Source organism: Fundulus heteroclitus, chromosome 12 (assembly GCF_011125445.2).
Source record: "Fundulus heteroclitus isolate FHET01 chromosome 12, MU-UCD_Fhet_4.1, whole genome shotgun sequence".
Classification (NCBI taxonomy): Eukaryota; Metazoa; Chordata; class Actinopteri; order Cyprinodontiformes; family Fundulidae; genus Fundulus; species Fundulus heteroclitus.
Genome location: NC_046372.1, coordinates 1,902,997 through 1,924,729, shown reverse-complemented (window position 1 = coordinate 1,924,729; position 21,733 = coordinate 1,902,997). Strand labels below are relative to the sequence as shown.

Here is a 21,733-nt window from a genome sequence, read left to right as displayed (position 1 = left end):
GACTGAGATGCACCTGCATATTAGGGGAATTTTAATCACAAAGTTGCTTACTGTTTAATGCTAATACTCTGCCAAAGTGGGCTTATCTGAGAGCTTGCCTCGGTATAGATTGTGGGGGTCTGTGAGCCGTCTCTGACGAGGCAGCCCTCCGGCCAGCCCAGGCCACCCTCATTGTGCATACAGCATGGTCTGGAAAGCAGAGCTTTATCAGCAAATACCCCGAGTCAGCACGAGCAGCGGGGCGGTTATGCGCTGCGACTGGCACACCAGCCGATATTGTCATGTACGATTAGGCCAGCGCTCATGAGCCTGTGAACTCATTCGCCTGGCATCAAAGTCAACGCCAACTCCTACCCTCCTCCGTTTATATCCCCGCCTCTGCGCTGCCCTCCCGTCCGTCCCCGCGTTGTTCCATTTCACATTTAGACTCGCTGCTTCATACGTGAACCCAGGGTGAACCGCTTTAATAGCCCTGCTCTGCTGAAAACAGAGCCAAAGCGGAGCTAAAAAAAAACATCAGGGAGGACCAGTTTTATTTTCCAAAACAAATCTCTGCTGCTTAATTAACTCTATCCAGAGAGGTCAGCCTCAAGTCGCAACCAGCCGGCGCAGCCGAGGAGACGCTGGTGCCAGTTGTTTTGTCTCGACACACCTCAGCAGATGACAAAGCTGATAGAGACGGAGCGGAGCAGGAGGCAGACGAACGGCGAGGTCAGTTATGGGGAAACATCAGGAGGTGGGGGGGGGGGGGGGGGGGCAGAGATTAAACCGTTCAGTGAGGAGACAGAAAGCAACGCATACCACTAAGACAAAAAAAAAGAGAGAAAAAGAATCATGCCGGCTGCTCCTCGTCCCGCCTCTAAGAGCATATGCCATGCTGTGAGACTATTTTCTCAAAGGGATGTGTGTAGAGCCAAGAGCCAGAACCGTTCTCTGTCGCGCACAAACCTAAATGGATACGACAACAACACAAACACGCATGCAGGTTTGGAGTAAAAGACCCCGGAGGTGGAGATAGCCAGGGCATGCAGAGATAAGAGCAGGAACTAGTACAGAAAGGGAAGAAGGAGGGGGAAAAAAGTGTGTGTGTGTGTGGGGGGGGGGGGGGGGGGTGAGAGGAGGCTGCAGGCGCCCGAGGAGGGCTGTCAGACCGGAGGAAGTGCTGGTGTGCAGGCCTGCAGGTAAATGGAAGAAGAAAGGCGCCTGCAGGCTGCCCAAGGCAAGCCTGGGCCCTTCTGTTCTATCATTTAGGAGACAAGTCCTCCACTGATTCCCAATTAATATTTAACACCGCGCAGACAACAAGGCACTCTACTGCGGTACACATGCCAACGAGAGGAGAGGCAAGGAGAGAAAGAGGAGAGGAGACGAAGAGGATCTGGGGATGCATAAATGGATTCACGCTCAGTTAGATGAAACAATATTTTGAAAGACTTAAAGTCAGCGAGGAAGGGTGTTAATAGACGTGGCAGGTTTTATTTTTAATCACTGCTCGAAGCTCAAATGGGTGTCTTAATAGGACTGTAGTGACAGCTGATTGACAAAGTAATGCTTTCTAGTGTCTGTGATGAACTAAAGTTTGGGGTGGAACCAAGAAGTCAGTGATGTTTTACTTCTCCTCCAACATAAAAGACACATTTTCGCAGACGATCCTGTGTGTCCCTGGTGGGAAATTAGATTTAAAAGCCAGATTTATAGTGTTTTTGCGAGTATTCATACGCCCACTATTGTTTTCACATTTTCTCACATTACAACCATTAAAGTCTATATATTTTTGTGACAGATCATATTGGTGAAATGGAAGGGAAATAATAGATTTATTCCAAATAGTTCTACAAATTACAACCTGACAAGGGTGGCATGCACTTGTGTTTAGTCCTCCTGTGCAAATACTTTGCACAGCCACCTTTGGTTTCATTCACATCTGCAAGTGTTATGTCTCAGAGATGCAAACTTTTCCGGCAGAACTTCACCGACTCTCACAGTGACCTGGAGAGGGTCATGCTTCACCAGGGCCCCTGATGCACCGCACTTCATTCGCTATGAAGAGAAAACCATGTAGAATTTTCCTTTCACTTTCCAGTTACGTGTTACCTTGTTTTGGTCCAGGAGTTTTGGAGTGATGACAAGGAAATGTGATTAAAAGACTCGAGGATCGTCATCAAAAGAGCTGGAACATGCACCAAAAGGTCAGGAAAAGACACGCCCTAAACATAAAACCATCTACGTATTCAAATCTGACAACAGGGCCGGTGCATGTGGAAATGGGCTTTAGGAGAGCCCAGCTGAAGAGCAAACCATGGAGGGAGTAGTTAAATGTCCCGCAGGAATAATGAAGCGAACAAAGCGCTGTGGTCACGTTGCACTTCCATGCTTTCGCTACCAAACCCTCTCCGACGTTAGAGCACATTCACTTAGGTTCATGACCTCAGCAGATAAAAGCATTACTTTGTTTCCTTTTACGTGTCTTCTCGTACATTTTATATTCACACCCGGAGAGCCAAATATTAGACCAAAGTGTCGTTTTAATTTAGGCTTTTAAAATGAGATCACTGAAAACACTGCGTAGCCTGCCAGAAACGTGCAACGCTTTCTCAGAGCCTCTCCCAGAAACCACAGCATGGTGTGCTCAGCTCCGCGAAGACAACCTGTGTGTCGTTTCCTGTGGGACAGCAAGGGGCTGCACACAGTCGCTCCTGTCCTCCAAAGACACCCCCACGATCTGGCAGGCGAAGACAAGGGGGCGGTGAAGCCTTGCACCTGGGACGCCCAAATGCCAGCTTGGAACAGGGATCCTGCTTTTGAACCCAAGTCCCGCTGTGACCAAAACTACAGCAGACTTCCTCCTCCTCCTGAAGCTCACCTCTCGGGGCTGGGACATGGCTCGGCCCCCCGTGCGCGCAGCAGAAGGCGGAGGACATGGCTCTGTGGGGCACCACCAGCCGGAAATGATTCTCCGTGTGCCAGCGCTGAGACGCCAGCACAGCAGAGAGAGAGACAGCGCTACGGATGAGGTAAGAGTAATACAAGTAGCGCGTGGCCGTCTCTCTGAAACTAAAATATAAATTTGATGGAAACGTGACTATTGCAACAATCTGTCTAAAAAAACTGCCTCAGTAGGCATCGATGGCTGGAGTTATGGATCCTACGGACGGCCGACAGTCACCTTCTCACATAAAAACCTCCTGACCTCTGCTTCTCCTCAGCAGAACGGGGAACAATGACAGTCTCAGTGGGCCTCCGGTGGAATTTCAAATGGGAGTGAGAAATGAGGTGGTTCAATCAGTGGGAAAAGGTCAAGTGCATGCAGATTCGCTCTCTCCCTCGCCATCTCCATTCCTTTTTCCTCCCAGTTCGCCGTGGAGGCAATCAGGGTAAAGGTTGTTATTTCTGCCGCTGCGGCCACCGGTGACCGCGCTTAAATATTCAACTGAGGAACACTCCCCTTCTCGCCGTTTCTCCCAAAAAGCAGCCGTCGAGGTCCTTTGCCGCAATCTGATATACGCGGCTAATCCTGCCGTTATGGTCCACGCCATCTCAGACAACAGCAGAGGGGAGGTTACCTGAGCATATTACCTGTGTTTAGGGGAAGAGAGGCAGCCGGAAAGCAAGGCCAGACGAACGGCTCTGGCAGCTCTGCCTGCAGAGCCACAGTGCTATTAGGAAAACTACAATTCCCCGGTGAACCTCTGTGTCATGTCCTTAGGCTGAGGGTGACAAGGCCCCGGTTGTCTCTGTCGATCAAGCTCTAGGAGGGCTGAACCCGGCCTGACATGGAATGAACCTGGGATATCAGGCGCAGTGGGGAAATTTCATTTACACCTGGCTGATTGGCACAGCGGGCCTCCGGGCTGTTGTCACAGAGGGTTACAGCTACAGGTGGGCAAGTCTGTTACCGCGTGCAACAAGGAAGCGTTGGGGATAAATTCACATCTACACACCAGGTGATTGGCTGTATTTACCAGGAAATTATCTGAAATGCCTCCGTTTCTTTCAGGTATAATTAAAATGATTGAGGTTATTTTATACCAAAATCCCTATTTCTGGGCTTGGACTTAGAGAGACAAGGGGACACTTGGTGCGCCCTGAAGTCTGAACCGGTAACAGGACAAATCTGGGAGCAGCAGTGAGCCTTGCGGTTAACAAGGGCAGCAGCATCTACAGTGAGCCTGGATAAAATGTGCACACACAGTGTGACAGCTGCTTTCTGAGAACATGTCATCCGGGCACAAATGCGACTGCTAAGGAATTAAACAAATGAAAATCTGCCGAAATCTGAAAAATAACCAGGCAGAAATATCTCCATCAGCCAGTCAAGTGACAGATTCTGGACCTGTTATTCTTAAGCTGACATGTGGCGGCGTAATTGGAGTCTGGGCCAAGAAGGGAGGCAGAGGGACGGAGTGAAGGTGGGGGCTGGTGGGGCCTCCTGTCCAGCCACCTCAATGTTACTTACCCCTGGGTTGCTTCGAGTTTCCTTCCCCTCACCGGGGAAAGGGTTTAAGTGAAGATGCATAGAGAAATCGTCTGGAGATCAGACCCTTTATGACCGACCGGTCGGTTGCAAAAACATGCAATATTTTCCAATCAGTGAATGTATTATAGATAAGTGCCACTACTGTGTGGAAGGTGCTACTGCAGGGAGATCACTCAAAGCGAGCTCTCTTCGCCATTAATGAGGTGTTTAAAGATGCTCCTTGAGCCTCTTACTAATAAAAACATGGAGCTACATTTCAGCAGATTGCAGGACACTTAACATGCCGAGTTTGATCCAGTTGTTTGAGTTCATCTTTGCCCGTCACTGGATTTGCCAGATCAGGAAATGTTGGAAAGGTTTTAGAAATCTCCTAACTTGGCCAGCCAGATTGATAATGAGTAGCACTCTACGTTCTGCATATTATCAATCTGGGGCCGTTCCCACTGAATCTGTTTGTAGGAAGGAGGGACATTCAGCAGAACTCTCTGAGTCGCCTACCAAAGGTTTGTTTTAGTCCTCCTGCGCTGCCATGTTTATGTTGGGTTCATCAGCTTTTGCTTTCATCCCACCGGTATGTCTCGCCATAATATTGCAACGTGATTGGCCTGAACCGTTTTTTTGGACACAAAAACAGTTGGAGTTAGAGCGGTACAAGATGGATTCTCGTGTGTTTGTGAACGCACAAATACCGTGAGAACTCACCGTGAAGCCAAGGTTAGAAATCTCCCAGGTAAGGTAAAAATCTACTGACCACTCATAGATAATACTGCATAATTGTCCTGTATTTAGCTTAATCGATCCTCCCATTAAGTCTGACCTGCTTCCCCGTCCGTGCTAAAGAAAAGGAGCGGTGTTAATTTTCCACCACAACCCTGGGAGAATTAGATTTAAAATTGTCTTTTGATTTGAGCAAGGCATTTCTCCCGACTGAAAGTACTATTAAATGTTTTGGAGTGACTGATCCAGAGCGCCAACCTGAACCCGAGGAGAATCTGTGGAGGGAAACTAAGATGAGGAAGAAGGCAGGGAGAACTTAAAGACTGGGAGCTCATTAACAAGGACAAATCAGCACAATACCAGAGCAAACATGCAAACTTTGCAAAGATCGCCAGCAATTACGACCAGGTTAAGTGACAGTTTTTATTTTTTTCAAAATTAATTTTACTTTTACGTTGTTTTATCTTCTGAAAGATGCGTGTCTCATTTTCTATCAAAACAAAGTTCTTGGTTGAATCAGAAAGATTTTGTCAGAAGTATTGATAATTTGGGCTTAAACATTAAGAAATGCTAAACATGCTAATAATGCTAACTGCTGTATGCTATCAAAATTCTAAAGAAACTTTAAATTTGTTGATCTCGAATTATTTTGTCTTTGCTTTGAAATAGTTGTGGAATCCTGTTTAATAGCAGAGCTGTGTAACAGGGACTGCTCTCCGTCGTCCCTGTGGGACGGTCAACAAGGCAAAACACTTCTTGAGGCACCTGAAAACTCCCAAAAATTTAAGGAATGATTTAAAACATAACAGCAAATATGAGTCAATTGAACACAGATATTTACTTTGGAAGGATGTTGAAGAGAAAAAAAAATTCTATCTTACAATACGATGTACATTACATTGTCAGGAATGCGAAACCGTTTTTATAAAGTAAACCAAGATATTTATTTACTTTTAGTTGAGTTTTATCAATAAATACCTCTGTCCAAGAACTTGGAGGATTTGTCTATATCTGTAGAGTTTTTTTGGTAAATCTTTTGTTTTTCTTCACTTATAAACATTGTATTGTTAGTACAATTAACCAATTTATCAATCCAGAAAGTAGAAAAATACTGATGTATTTTCACTCATAATTCTTAAAGAGTAATCGCGTTAGCTAAAACAGGAAGTAGCTTTCCAAAATCAGTGATCTGAAACCGGGCAAAAAAAAATCTCCGATCGGCCGAGCTCCGGTTTAAATGTTTACCTTGAGGCCCACGCGTCAGACAATCAAGGGGAAGAGATGGGTGAAAAAAAAAAAAAATGAGATGGCCACTGGCTAAGGCTGGCTGGGGTCAGTGCCATCCATTCACCCCCTCTCTCCCTGCAGGGCCTCTCTCTCACTCATCTGTCTGGATGGGTGCCCTCTCTCTGGGGCATGACACTGCGAGAGGGCCTGGCTCCACCGCCGTCTCTGCCTTTCATGTCTCCATCTAGGGCAGCGGGTACAGAGACGTGGAGCGGAGGACGGCGGAGAAGGTGGGGGTTGTGGAGGGGGTGGCTAGAAATGTCACCCATAAGCGGGGATTTAATTAAAAATGACAGCGGCTGGTGCTGGAGAGTGCAGCCACATATGCGTGGAATTTGGGCGCAGCGAAAGCAAGTGCCTATGATTTATAATTCAAGCAATGCTCTACACTGCTTTTAATTCTCCAGCCAAAGAGAAAAATATCAAAAGGCTGCCCCTGTGAGGCTAATCCAATATGATATTTTTAAGGGCAGGCGGTCAATAGCTCTCTGAAAAGCCAGCTTCTCTGTCTGCCTTTCTGCTTCTGTCTTTTCTCCACTCGTCTGTCTCTCCCTATCTCACTCCGCTGCCTCCCTCCTTCCTCTCCCCGTGCACTCCTCGCTCTCCAGTGCATCACCCCGCCCCTCTCTCAAAGCCCAGACTCGGAGCGGGCTGTGATAATGGAAACATCCCGCTCTCCGCCTCCCGTTTCTCCTGCTAAGCTCTGCGCGCTCAGGGGAAATTGATTGTCTGGCTAGGCGATCTGAGCGCTTCCAGCTGATGGTAGAGCCAGTTAAGTCCTTTTTTATTGAGGGTATGAGGGATTTTTAATGGGAGTCGCATCAATGAACTGTGCAGCCACTCAGCATCTGCATGCACTGTTTTTTTTTTTTCTCTTTTTGAAAAAAAAAAAAGCTTCTTCTTGTGCTCTTATCCCAGCTGCTCAAACACACACACACACATCTCTCACTCACATGTAACGTTTGAGTAAAGGACAGCAGATGCAAATGGCATCGCTCACTCTTTCTTACCCGCCAGGTAATCCCCCCCCCCCCTCCCCCCCATACGCTCCCACTCGAGCTATTTGGAGGCTGTGAATTAAAAGCTTCGCTGCAGCCCCGGTCATCCCACCCATGACCAGCCTCCATTCTGGCAAAAACTGGGCCACGACCAATCAGTCACGAGGACCGGGCTCAGTTTGGCGACCCGAGTTGGCCCACTCCAGCAGCCAGGCCCACCGTCTGCTTTTTTTTGCACCCCTCCTGGGCATGGACGAACAATCGCCTTATTGAGGCCAAGTGCTGCCCCAGTGGTGGAAATCCAACACTAACCACCCCCTCCCACCCGAGGACAGAAAGAAGGCCATTATGTCCAAACATCCTCATTATGAACCTCGGACTGGGCCGCTGTAGTAGTCCTTCAATCAAAGGGTTTAACAGGTGGGGAAGTGCAGCTAGACATGGAGGGTCAGTGGGAGGGAGGGGAAAAGGGGGAAAGACTGGAGACTGTTCTTTTTCGCTATTGATTTGAGTCCTAACTCACACTGGCTGCTCCTCAATAAAGAACCTTGAGAGGAAGTGGGCTAATCCTGTGAAATTGGAAGTGGGGAATCGATTAAGAGCACTATGGAGGATTTCCTCCATTTCTCCTTCTTACCCCTCCCTTCTTTTTGCCTTTACTAATTTTATTTTCAACAGTCCGTCTTCCTCCCTCCCCCCTCTCAGCTCACCTTTCCCTGAAACTTCATTAGTGAACACGGGTGAACCTTTACTTAGACAAAGAGCCACATCTTCCAGAGCTTTATAATCTCTCAAGTTTCCGCTCTCTTCCACAGCTCCTTATGGATAATCCCCACAGAAACAAGGAAAAAAAAGCCAAGTCCAGAGCTGAGGACAGAAGTAGCACACAGTCACCTTGTTGGTGCTGCTCTCTGGAACAGTCTACTGACGTGTGATTTGGAGCTGAGAAGTAGCTAATTGGTCAGACAGAACCTGTGAATGAATTTGCTGGCCAGCGCACCACCTCTCCCTCCCCCTACAATAAAAAAACTCTCATGGCTGAATAAATCGCGCCTTGCAAAAGTATACATACCCCCTTGATCTTTCACGTTTTTGTCACAGTCCAAATTACCAAACCTGGTTGTGTTTTATGGGAATTTTATGTGAAAGATCAACAGAAATTAGTGGAAAGTTGTGAAGTGTAAAAAAAATGTGTGTGTGTGCGTTTGTGTGTGTGTGTGGGTGTGTGTGTGTGGGTGTGTGTGTGTGTGTGTGTGGGGGGGGGGGGGGGGGGGGGATTTAAACATACAGCCAGGTTTGGATCAAAGCATATTCATGTGTTAGAGAACGGCCTCGCCAAAGTCCAGAGGCTACTAACGACATACAGCTGTAATTGCAGGGGGAAAGCGGATCTCCAAAGGGGGGGTTGAATACAAATCTACTACTTACAATAGATTAGCAGTAAAAAATAAACCTTTGAATGTCCTGTTTATTAATCCTTCCACCTGAGAAATCGTGCTCTGCGTCGGTCTGACTGAGAAGTCCTGCTATTCCCACGCCATCTTTGCACATTTAGGTTAAAACTGCAGGATTTCAGCTGTTGTGCACATCAGGAGGATTTGCAGAAGCTCGTGGGTTTGCCATGTAAACAGCAGTTGTTATACATGCATGCCTGTTCAGTATGGAGAAAATTACCCCCTTCTCTCACTTATTAAAAGGTGCTTATCTAAATCACCTTCTGAGTTGGGGAGAAAATCACCTTCCTGACGGCTGCGGCTCTCTGTAATCCCAAACTGGTTAGGGCTAGTTCTGGGAGGTCTTTTACAGTTTTCCACCCTCGCCCTCCTCTGTCCCTTTACACCATTTTGTGAGCGGACAGAGGACGGTGCTCGGGGAACAAACACAGCAGCTGCCACGCTTTAGATGCGGCCTGCGCGGCCAGGGCCAGACACTGTAAATGTTTACAGACCCTCAGGGTCAGCAGGGCCGGCGAGGCCTGTTAAACAGTGTCTGTTCAGCTCTGTTGTCACGACTGCACAATCAGCACAGCTAAACAGCCGCCCGCACAATGAGTAGCCAAACAACTCGGCAAGCCAAGGTCTAAGTGCAAACCGAATAAAGCTGTTTAGAATTCAACAGAGTGGCGAGGGAACAAAGCGGCAACAATGGAAACTTTTCTTTCACCTCACCGTCCGGGTTAAACACCGACTTCCATCATTCAGCATGAGCAGCAGATTAAATGCAAACGACAAACAGACAGGGTTCCTAAACATCTGTTGTGTGGAAACCTCCGGACTCTGCTCTCCGGGTTCCTGAGTCCTTTGCCCTCCTCGTGAAATATAAAACACTAAAAGTTCCCTGACTTTATGACAGGCAAAAAACAGAAACTGGAGGGACGGGGAAGAAGGACGGAAAAGCACAGGTACCAGAAAAAAAAGGACAGAAGGAAGGAAAGGAGTAAGGCCAGAAGTAGAAAAGAAGGAAGGAACGACATAAATAAGACAGGTAGGACAAAGTAATGGAAGGATGAAAGGAAAAGAGAACAAAAACAAGGAAGGAAGGAATGAGGGAAAAAGGAAGGAAACAGACATAAGGAAGGAAAGAAGGGAAGGTGGGATATAAGGCAGCATTTAAGAATACAGACACAAAGCAGGAAGCATATGACATTAAGACAAAGAAGAATCAAGTCTTGAAATCCAAATAGTTTTTCCACACTCTTCTTTTTCCGGACTTATCCAGACCTGGAAAATACTGAAATCAATTCCCATAATGCCCCAGACTCCTTCAGCCTTTTTTTTAGCAACCCCAAACACAGGTGAGCTGAACACCTGACCTCCACTCCGCTCCTCTGTGCTACTAACTTACATTTCCGTCCGAGGACTTGCGGCGGCTCCAAGGTCTTGGTAGCGCAGACCGGGTGCTGGGGTGGAGGGTTCTGCCTCCTCTGCAGACAGGCCAGCATGGCGAGGTGGACACAGTACTACAGCCGGGGGAGTTCTGCGGACAACCTGAGTCAGAGCGAGAAAAAAAGAAGGGAGGACGTTAAAGCGAGCTGGATGCGAGGTCAAAGCTGCGCACGGACGGGTCTGGGAAGCCATCAGGGGGGCTTTCTCAGCGAAGATTTAATTGGGAAGCATGCCTACAGCTGCCTGCCTCTCAGCTCTGTGCGCTGAATGATAAACACACACCTGCACGGTGTGGAAGTGGGGTGGGGGGATGAGGGGGGGGGGGCACTGTTGACACGGGAGCGGAGCAGAGTCCAGAGCAGTCACTCTGCAGCTTCAAACAGCATATCCACAAAGCCATTCAACCGCATCTCCTGCCTGTGAAGCCCCGCTCCAAACCAAACCTACAGAATCGCACAGAAAATAGCAACACTCAGCCACATCGGGCCACATTCTTTCCAGGGCAGGCTGGATGTGGTGATTGATGGCGTTATCTATGAAGAGCAAAAAAAAAAAAAAAAAGAAAAGGGAGCGCTGAGAAAACAGCAGTCGGTCTGCAACAGCTTAACATTCAGCAGCTCTGGGGGACTGTCAGGGAAGGCCTGGGGGCCCCCAGCGAGCTGCGTCGGGATGCATGTGTTGAACTGTACAGTCGCATGTGAAAGTGTGTCTACGTGAGCAGATGTGATGGGATGGGAGGGGAGAGACTGCCAACCGTACATCAGGGCTGGTGGCGGCACTAATCAATCTCCCTCTAGGCCATAAATCTCCAACTCTCCTTCCCATCCACCACCTTCACTCAGCAACAGGGAGGCAGAAGCGACTGGTCTCCTCTCAAAACGCCCGTCACATTCCCAGAGGAAACGGAACGTGGTCATATATAAATATGAATGTATATATATATATATAAAAGAAAGCTGAATAACAACCCCGAACAATCAGAAACCATGGAGAGGATCATTCATCAGGAGCATCACTGTGTCACACCACACAATGATGACTGATTACAAAGTCTCTCACTTGCATTATACGGCAGATAAAAGCAGCCAAAGCAACTATTTAAGCCCAGAAAGTGTTTTTGTAATATAAAGGATCCAGATTTACTCCTCTGTTGTTTATTCAGCATGTGTTGCTGCATGCTTTTATTGAAGCCCAGTTTCACCTACAAAGGATATTGGTCACATTTATAATAATAATAATAATAATAATAATAATAATAATAATAATAATAATAATAATAATAATAATAATAATAATAATAATAATAATAATAATAATAATAAAGGATAGTGGCTTTAATCTTGGCCCTGTCTGTGTGTACGTGTTTTTTTCAAATACATCAACATGAAACACTATTGTTTCCATCTAAGCCGGTCTCCTCCCATATTAAAACGCAGAGCAGAGGCAAATATTTCATCTGCGCCTTCACCGCCGGCATCTCTGGCTACGCCGCGTGGCAGATTATTGAAAAATGATTTCTCACGCGCATGTCACAGCCTCGTCCTCTGCTATTTATTTTCCCAGTGAATCACTAAGCGAACATTTAGCCACCTGCCATCAGTCCATTACTGGCTTTCATAGATTATCACTGTATTATGAAAGAAAACAATTGCAGTGATTACAGAACAAATTAATGGCACCTCACGCAGCACTGGCCCCTCTTTTTTTCTCACTTAAAGGCTATACAAATGCAGAACACTCCTGCAAATGGTCGTAAATTTCCACCAGTTGTTGAAGCATTCAATGAAAAGAGCTCCGTAGATGACGGAATGTACCTGATGTAGTTGATTAAAGCGGAAAGTATAAAATGTCGCCACATACTTTAGCATGTCCAAGAACACTTTAATAATTATTTTTGGGCCAGTTGAAATATAGCATTCTGCTCAAGGCCCTTGGAAGCCAAAACTGGTGACGCTCTGCTGAGCAAAGTGCAAGAGAATCAAATCGGTGGGACTTAATCTGGGGGAGTGGTGGTTAGCGCAGGGCTCTTGCATCCTGAGAATGCTGCAAGTTCCTCGGTTCGAACTCCACATGCTCCCACTCTGTGTCCCCGGGTGAGACCCTTACTCCCAGAATGCTCTCTGGGTGCTGTGGCAGAGCCACTGCTCCCTACGGGGTCGGTTAAATGCAGAGGACACATTAATTTTCAATGTAATGACAAATAAAGATAATAATTATTTTTTATTGATCGGTTATCTAACACAAATAATAGGTTCTGAGTCGCACAAGCAAGCTGTTTTTTCTTGCTTTTTGTTGTCGTGTTGTTTCACATGCTTCATTACTACTCCGCTGAGTGAGACAGAGCACAGGCACAAGGGGAGGAGCCCAGCAGACTACATGTGCAGGACCATTTTGGCATGCAAACATCGCATAGTGTCACGTGTGTTGTCCACACTCCCTTCATATGAGAGCCTAGTCTACAGCAGGGGACACGCGTCACGTGAAGTAAGCGGCGGTTGGGTCAAAAAGACAAAAACAGTATCTCTATCATTCCTCTCAGTGATTAAAAATAAGTTAGCCCAAGGTGGCTCCTTAGAAATGAGATAACATTTGAGCAACTCTTCAAAAGGAATGGACCCACAAGATCCGGCTCCGTTTAAACTGTCGTAAATCTAATTTGTGCATCACAGTGTGAAGCTGACTCCTGCAGCAAACCCAGCGCATGCTGCTTTTGGGCTAAAAAACACAACAGAGATATACATTTTTCACCACGGCCTCATGCGGAGGGATAATTCGCCGGTTCATCAACTGTTTGCCTGAAGAGAACACCACATCAATCCTCTTTTTCTATGCTTGTAGTCCCTGAGGGAAAAATCATCAGAATAAAGAAAGAATATCTTCTGATCTCCCCACACTGTCGTTCTATATACAGTCAAAACTGTTGTTGAAAGAAAAACTGCAGGGGAGCATGCTTTTTCCATCTCTGTGGAACAATCTCCCTTTAAACATTCGGTACGCATGTTCTGTGGAGGTTTTTAAAGTCCAGCTAAAGACCCACTTATGCTGCCTAATTCAATGCCTGAAACTATATTGTTTTAATATTGCTGTTTCCTTTTGTTTGTATGTTTTTACCTGTTTTTAAATTGTATTGTTTTATTTCTTCTTTTACTATTTTTATCACTTCCTGTACAGCACTTTGAATGAAAGCATTTTATAAATAAAGTTATTATTATTGTTGTTGTTGTTTTACTTCAGGTTTGATCTGACGTGGATCTTTTCTGTTTGGAGCCATGTTTTGAAGGGGAAGCATTACTGTCACAAAAAACCTGGCAGACGAGGCAACTCTTCATTATCTAAAACAGCGGTGACAGATATGGCGGTGTTGGATCCTGAAGGATTAGAACGTGTTAAAAATTAGGCACGGGATGATCTTTCTCAACTTGTCATTAAATTGTCTATTCGGGAACAATGCGTCCATTTCAGTTCTATGTTCTAGCACAGATGGATCTGTCTCATTTTTCTACTTTTTCTTTAGTTTAATTAAATAGTTTCTATGTAGTAGGGATAAAGCTAAGTGGTTAACATGATCGAATTACGGTAGTAATACCATTTAACATGGAATAACCGTCAAAAGGGTGTTTGGGTCAAAATTCTTTTAAAAAAATTGTCAAACGCAGCATCTCAAACACTTCAGAGAACATGGAAGCAGACGGCAATGAAACTAAAGCAGGGATATTTCGACCATCAAAGAGCACAAAATGTTAAATGTTGCCACACTTTGAACTTTATTACTTCACAAAGACAACCTTTTTGAAGAGGTTTTACTCTTCCCTTCAGGAAATACAAGTATTCCTCTGCCTCCAGCTAATGCTGAAAAAGTTAACTTATAGCCAGAGGTATGAGGTTTGCAATTGGGTCCGGTTTCACTGTTCAACTTGTTACCGTCTTGTTAGATCTCTTGGACCTACCGGTACCCCAGCCAGTAGTCCAACACTACCACTGCTATAAAATAATTACTTTTGATCTTGTTGTGTTAGAAGACATGAATTAGGTAATAGGTATCATGGCTAATGTTGGTTAACACCTAAATAAATAGCTAATCCTACTATTTTCTGACTTGTAGAAGGCTCTCAAATTGGGCGTGACTGACTGGATTCGTTAATAAAACAGTCTGGATCTGGGGAAGCTTTATTTGTGAAATCCTAAAAAAAGGGAATTTTATACTTCATCATAATTATTCTTAACATCTCATCTTGTTTTTATAAACCTGATATCAGGCATCAGCTTCTCTCTGGTTGTATCATTACACTCTTATCATTACTAGCACAAGCATTAATCCTCCTACTACTACTGCTACTAATAATAACGTTGACACGTTTATGCTGTGCTGTCTTGATACAAAACTTTTATTCTGGTATGTTCCCCAATATGTAGCATATGCAGAGTAAACTTTACCTGAGCCGTGGTATCTTCCAAAGTAAAATGCAGGAGTTAGATAAAACACTTTGGGATGCAGTGATCTCCTGTCAGAGTATTTTTAAAATAGCTGTTGTTTTTGGCAAAATTGTGCAAACTGATTCAAATCTAATAAGAAATGTTATTTTCCTGTCTAAACACTGAGGCAATCATGATCACGATAGTGGATTTTAATGTTATTTGTATAACTTCTGACATTTTTTAACAATGTATTTAATTCATTTCCAAGCTTTAGCCACAAAAACACACAAAAATACTGCAATTTTAAGGACTGTGTTTGGGTTTTTATATCCCCCCGATTACGAAAACCAAAGTTTTACCACAGCCATTTGCATTTGAGCAATAAATCCCCAAACGAAGTGTGGCGGATAAGCATTTGTAATTGCTCTATAACAAAGGCTGAATGGTTTTCCCGGGTTTAATAGTTAAAGATCAGGAGCAGGTCCTAAAAAACATGCGTCAACCTTGCAAATAGCTCAAGTCTTTCACCCAGAAACAGCCTCTTTTTTTTTTCTCTCCGTAAAACTGTTTTCTCAAGACATTACGTTTGACCCTGGACCCCGAGGCTTCTACAATGCACTTAACACCTGAAGTCACATGAGTATTTTTAAAGCCTGTCACCAGCAGCACAAAACAACACTTTTAGCACAAAGCTGACAGTGAGAAAAGCACTAAAATGCATCTCACTGATAAATCTAAGCAAATTAAATATCCACACAGTCTCAGTTCACATCACCCCCTTCTCACGCTCTCTCTGTCACACACACACACACACACACACACACACACACACACACACACACACACACACACACACACACACGCACGTTGCAGATAGAAAAGAGGGACCACTCTATGTCTCGCCAGGTGCTCGGGGAAAAAAAAAAAAAAAAAAAAGAGGTCGCTCACGGTGCCATTTCCTCTCGCACACAGGCAGCCCTGGCCCAAACACACTGGTACTTTGAGCTCATTACTGGCTATTCACATAATCCTTTCTCTGTGTTCTCTCTGCAAGGATACTAATTTCCCAACGAGCCCATCCTCACAGTCCATTTGTTCAAAGATAGTGGTTGAGAGAGGGGAAGCAGACACGTGGTGGAGATTGAGACTAAAAGCTGGTCTTAACAGGGAGGGTGGTGGGGGTGGTGGGGGTGGGATGCCGGCACACTTTTCCCCTCCCTGAAATGAAAGACAATCGTGTAACTACCCTCCATTTTTCTCCATTTGCTGTGCACCAAATGTATTCGGAGGCATTATACTTTGCTAAAGGAGACCGGCTCTTTTTTTTTTTTCAATTCAATTTCAGGAACCAATTTACTGCTATTATTGCCTTTAAGAGCGAGGCAAAAGGAGCAAGTCTTCAGCTTGTTTGTCATGTCCCCCTTTTCCCCCTCATCTCCTCCCATTAGGTCATTGTGCTACTTAGCAGATGTCCATCAGTGGCAGGAAATTATCCCCGAAACCAAACGCCTGTGACCCATCGCCGGGCTGCCCTGAAACCTGCCCGTCTTGCCGAGGTCAATCTGCGCGAAGGCGCTGGGCTTTCTGTGTATCCGCGCGCACGCACGCACTCGTCGCTCAGAAACGCCGCCTGCACTTCACTCGCGCATCAAATCCGCCGGGTTTCCTATTACACCGGTGCAGAGATATCTCCAAAGCTGGGATGTCTATCGGCTCCATCCCCGTTCTCCTAACCCCCGCTGCAGGGCTCGCAAGGCAGGGCGAGAGGATCACTCCCCCCGCGAGATGAGGGAATAAGCTGGAATCAAGAGGCTGTGGGCTTGGCAGAGGGCTATTTCTTAGTTAAAAGGTTCTTAAACTGCAGAGGAGATCAGAGGAGATGGCTCTCCGCACCCAAAGCTGTCTACTCAGATAAGCATCCTGCCGAGTGTGGGGTGGAACAGGGTGGTCACGGGTGAACAAACGCTGTCTGTCTCTCTGTCTGTGTGTGAGTGTGCTGAGGTACACATGTTGCAGGTGAAAGACAGAGTATGGCAGATGATACCCAGTGGTAGCTAACCTTAGCACCTTTTGGTTTCACATCGACGGCTGCTAAATAAAGGTTTGGTGTTCATGCATCATGCAGAAAGTTCCTCATATTTGTCTATCCGCAACCGACATCAGTGCTTAAGGCTAATGTATGAACGCTGCACTGGCAGGCGGGCAACTCTTATTTCTAATTTTTCAGCGGTTTTTTTTTTCTCACCTAAATTATTGTCTTTACAGTTTTTTTAAAAAGGTATAACAGCTTCTTACACTCAGCCAATGGCTTATTTTTTTTCATTGCCAGGAGGAGCGTGGTTACGCTCAGTGTGCTATTGCCATACATTCCAATTATTGCTCTCAGGGACAACCTTGCAGGCGACTGTAACAAGGAGAGAAGGCATTTGATTATCCCACAGATTGCGGTAGGCAAAAGCGTTCTTTCTTTTTAAAGACAAAAACTAGCTTATTATTTTCGACAGGACCACAGGAGCCAGGGCCTCTGCAGAGAGAGCTACTTTGCAAACTGGTGAAAAAAGAAAAAAAAGAAAAAAAAAGATTCAATACATTTGTTTTTATCTGATAGTGTGCTACAGCAAACTTTTGGGAATGTTTGTCTGCTACACTTTGGGCACAAATATCCTTCTAAAACTTAGCCAAGCACACACACAAACACACACACACACAAAAATGTGTGCTCACAGAAAATTAAGAGTCATTTCTGGTTTTATAGTTTTCATAGATTAAAGGACTGTGAGAAAGCGCATTAATTTCCTTCTTTAAAGTGAGGTTTGTTCACAATCAAATATTTATGCCCCAACATTAAGAAAATGTTAATAAGATTGAATAAAATCAGCTGCAAAACCCATCAATAGGAATCTTGTGGGTGATTTTTGATCTGTATTTATAGTCTTCCACAGCTTCCTGTTCTCTCTGTCTCTCTCCTGAACTACCCAATGAAATGACTGGTTGTAGAAACAAGTTTCTTTTTATAAATACCATATTAAAAGTTCGCTGCTTTTACAGATTTCATCTTCTGAAATCTCACAGATACAAAAAAATACCTAAATTCGAGTGTTCTTCACTCAGAAATGGTGGCCTCAGCATAACCTTATAGATCTGATAGTAAAAAAACAAAACAAGGTATTCCTGTTTCTCACCGTCAGCTCAAACTGGACATTCCCTGATTCTGGTCACAATGAAATTTCTCGCCGCATCTCTAGAATCAACAAATAGCCGTGTCCTTCTCTCCGTAGGGCGGAGTTGCCTGCGGAGCGCTAAAACTGCTCTGCTTGTTGGAAACTTCAGTCCTCCAGCTGTTTTTTTAAAAGCCAGATTAGAACCATCAGAAATCATGTAAGAAACATTATGTAATGTCCAACATGAAAATCAAGCTTCAATGTCCGAGTATTAGGAGCCAGGCGTAGAGCCGACATAATGTGTTGGGGGGGGGGGGGGGGCGGGGCTTCATCCCAACTGAATGGTGACCCTGCCGTCTCACAATGGGACGACCCATGCAGTGCTTTTAACAAGCTGCTGTGTCTCCCCTCTTAATAAGCCCAAACAAGTTAATCCAATAGACACACTCAAACCCTTTCTTTTTCTTTTAACAAGGCACTGCCTCTACCTCGCTAATCCCTGGCTCCCCGTTCTCCGTCACCATGCCGTCACATGAATGGAGGCAGACTGAAAGCCTCCATTAGGAAGTCCCTCACCCCCACCCCACCATTTACCAGCGCTTAAATAATTTGCGCTCATACTGTATATTCTAAACACCCACACACTGTGCCACCCACTCACATGTGCCAGATAGAAAACTGCTCTATTCGGACGGGGGGGAACACAATGGGAAGGGTTATGCTCGCCGACCCCTGGTCCACATACTGCAAACAAGCAAACCGCACACAAACGAAAATTCAGAGGGGACGTTTGGCAACAGGCACACACTCTGGGACATAAAAAAGGCATTGTTAACAAACCATCCCAGCTCCACAAACAAGAGCCACTGATTCTCTAACAATACAAGCCCCTGGATGCACTCACCCACCAGCTCTGCAAAACCTCACACACGCACAATAAATAACCTGCACAACAAAAGGCCATTGTGTGTAAAAAAGCCCACAGTTTGGACATTATTGCCATGATATACGGTGCCAGAAAAACATATTGGCAGCTGAGCATTATAAATATATAAGTGATATACTGTTGCGTGTCAGCGTTATGGCGGCTCATACGGCCCCGCGTGCCGAGAAGTCGCTTTTATAACATGTTTCTCTGTAGATGAAGGGCAGCTTGGGGAAAAACACTCATCTGCTAGCTTTCCATATTCAAGTCAGCTTCAATAGCTTCACCCATGGGATGAAGGGTGAGGAATGTCTGGCAGTCCAATCACAGCGAGTCGTCTGTCATCTCTAATCAAAACACGCCTGTCTAGACTAATGTCAGCCCTGTTATAGAAATGAGCGCTAATTGACTTCACAGCCAACTGCTGCATCTGTGAACAAAGCAACCGGGCGTTAAGTTTTAAACTTTTGCAAATGCAAAAGGCATTGGTTTAAAAAGTAATAAACATTGTCAAATAGAGACAAGAGTTGCGAATTCATTTGACATTTAAGGTCGATTTTTTTGTTTTTTATTATGTGGAATATTTAGTAGCGCTCAGAGCAGAAACGTGTCCATTCTTAGGGTTCATTCAGTATTTACAACATCCACCCATACATCCAATGTCTATATTCATCAGAGGTGCCTATCTCCAGTGGTCATTGGATGAGAGGCGGGGTACAGCCTGGACAGGACACCAGTCCATCACAGTGTAACATAGACACACACTGGACAAACAACAACACGCACACACACTCATACTCACAATCTGGAAGGACCAATTAACCTGACAGCCATGGTTTTGGATTGTAGGAGGAAGCCAGAGAACCTGGTGATCCAAACCCCATGCAGAAAACACTCCATGCTGGGATTTGAACCCAGGCAAAAGTGCTTCCAGCTGTGCTGCACATATTTACAGCATGTTTAAAAAATTATCATTATTCCCCTCAGTTTTACATATTTGACCCCCCCCACACACACACACAAAAAAAAAAAATAAATAGCAATTCACATAATTAATCGAGTTTTCAAATTTTGTTTACAAATCACGAAATACCACATTGGTTGGCTTTGATTCAACAGTGATGTAAAGGGTGGTTTAATTTTGGCATCTGAGCCCCTTAGGATCAGTTAAAACTTACACTACTTAAATATCTGGACTGGATTATCCTGGATTAAATACAGATCCTTTAAATCCCAGTTTATGAACAGCAATACAATCTTTACTAACACGTTTCTCTTGACTCACAATAAGAACAGGTCGGTCGCGCAAGCCTTTCAGGAATAAACTGCAACATCTCCAGCAGATGATGACCTCTGTGGAGCCCACCTATGATTTGATACCACAGAAATCTTTCTCTCAATTATCATGCATTGCCTCAGGTGGAAATTGCCATGATATTCTTTAAACAAGCACTAGAGGTGAGGTTATTTTTTTCCAGTTTGAAGTTAAATATTATTTATTTTTCCCCTATACACGCCCTTACAATCTCCCAACGTGTATAGGCTGGATTAATCAGTTCATGAGAGAGTGATTTGGGCCGATTCCTCTGGGGGTGCGCATGGGAATTCACCTGGCTACTTTGTTGAGTCTCTGTCGTAATCAATGCACTAGTGAGAGAACAAGGGCTAACTTCAGTAGTTATAGCTTTCTTACTTCATTAGACATTACGCCTCTAAACAAAAGACCTGTGCAGTCACAGCGCCAGATGCTTTTCTTCTTCTCCCATGCACGTGCACAACACTGGTGTCATTTCAACATGTCGCCAGAGGGGGCAGACGTCTGCAAAAATGGAGTTTGTGCTATGCTCCTTTAAAAAAAATGGATGTGTAAATAACTAGCATCAAACTAGACATGATTGCTGCTTTCAAATAAGCTCTTGTCATTGTATTGTGATTGTTAATGTAACATAATCTGAAGGATGGTGCTACATGTTGAAGAGGCTGTCAGGACTGTTGCCCTGTCGCAGAAAAGTCCTAGGTTTGAATGCCAGCTGGGGGCCAATGCTGTGTGGAGTTTGCATGATCTCCCTGTGCATATGTGGGTTTTCAATAAAACCAAATATACCTACTGCATAAAAGATTAATTTACCAAAAAGTTCAGTGTTTCTTAAAACTGTGATTTTTAACCACAAAACAAGCTATTTTCAAATAGGAGGTATTCGGAAAACACATAACTTTTCCACAGGACTGTGGACGTTTTACGGCTCAAGAAAGGAGCCGGGGCAAAAATGTGTATTTGGACTGTAACTGTTGCTGACTCCTAGTGTACGTGGATTTGCTCAAGCTTTTAGCCACAGTGGGTCATGATTGTTAAACTTATGCTGCTTTTCATGTGCCAATTCAATTAAAAACAGCTTTAAAAAGGCAGGAATACTTGCTAAGCCTTTTTTCATAAAGCTTCCCTCTACAAGCCATGTTTTTTTAGTCGATGTGGCAGATGTGAAATCTAAACATGAGGTAAGTCCTGACGCTCATTACTTTTTTTTTATTTTTACTTTTTTAGATGTACTCGATTTTCATCTAGAATGATGGATCTTGTGATTTGCACAGAAAAGCATTTGCAAATGGTTCCTTTTTCTCATTGCCAATAGAGTCAAGATGCACCTACAGCATGAATGAGCTTCTGCGTCCTTGAGCAGTAAGAACATGGCTTAACATTATCAGACAAACCACAGGGGAGACACAACCTCCTCTCCTCCGACTGCCGCTGCATCAGGTGTAATTTAAGCAGCGTAAAAGTTGTAGCCAACCTAACTGATGGGGAGTTCATGACTATTCTCCAGGAAGGACTCCAGATATAAATCACCGGCAGCACCCCGACTTCAACT

At 44.8% G+C, this 21,733-nt stretch overlaps 1 protein-coding gene across 1 annotated transcript in view; it reads right to left on the bottom strand.

The window, feature by feature from the left end:
- fam222a (family with sequence similarity 222 member A) overlaps window positions 1-21,733 on the bottom strand; it is a 72,932-nt gene that overhangs the window by 20,882 nt on the left and 30,317 nt on the right. The window contains exon 2 of the mRNA XM_012863569.3: window positions 10,324-10,466. Within this exon, the coding sequence (XP_012719023.2) occupies window positions 10,324-10,420 (97 nt within the window). The 5' untranslated portion in view covers window positions 10,421-10,466. The remainder of the gene's footprint in view (window positions 1-10,323; window positions 10,467-21,733) is intronic.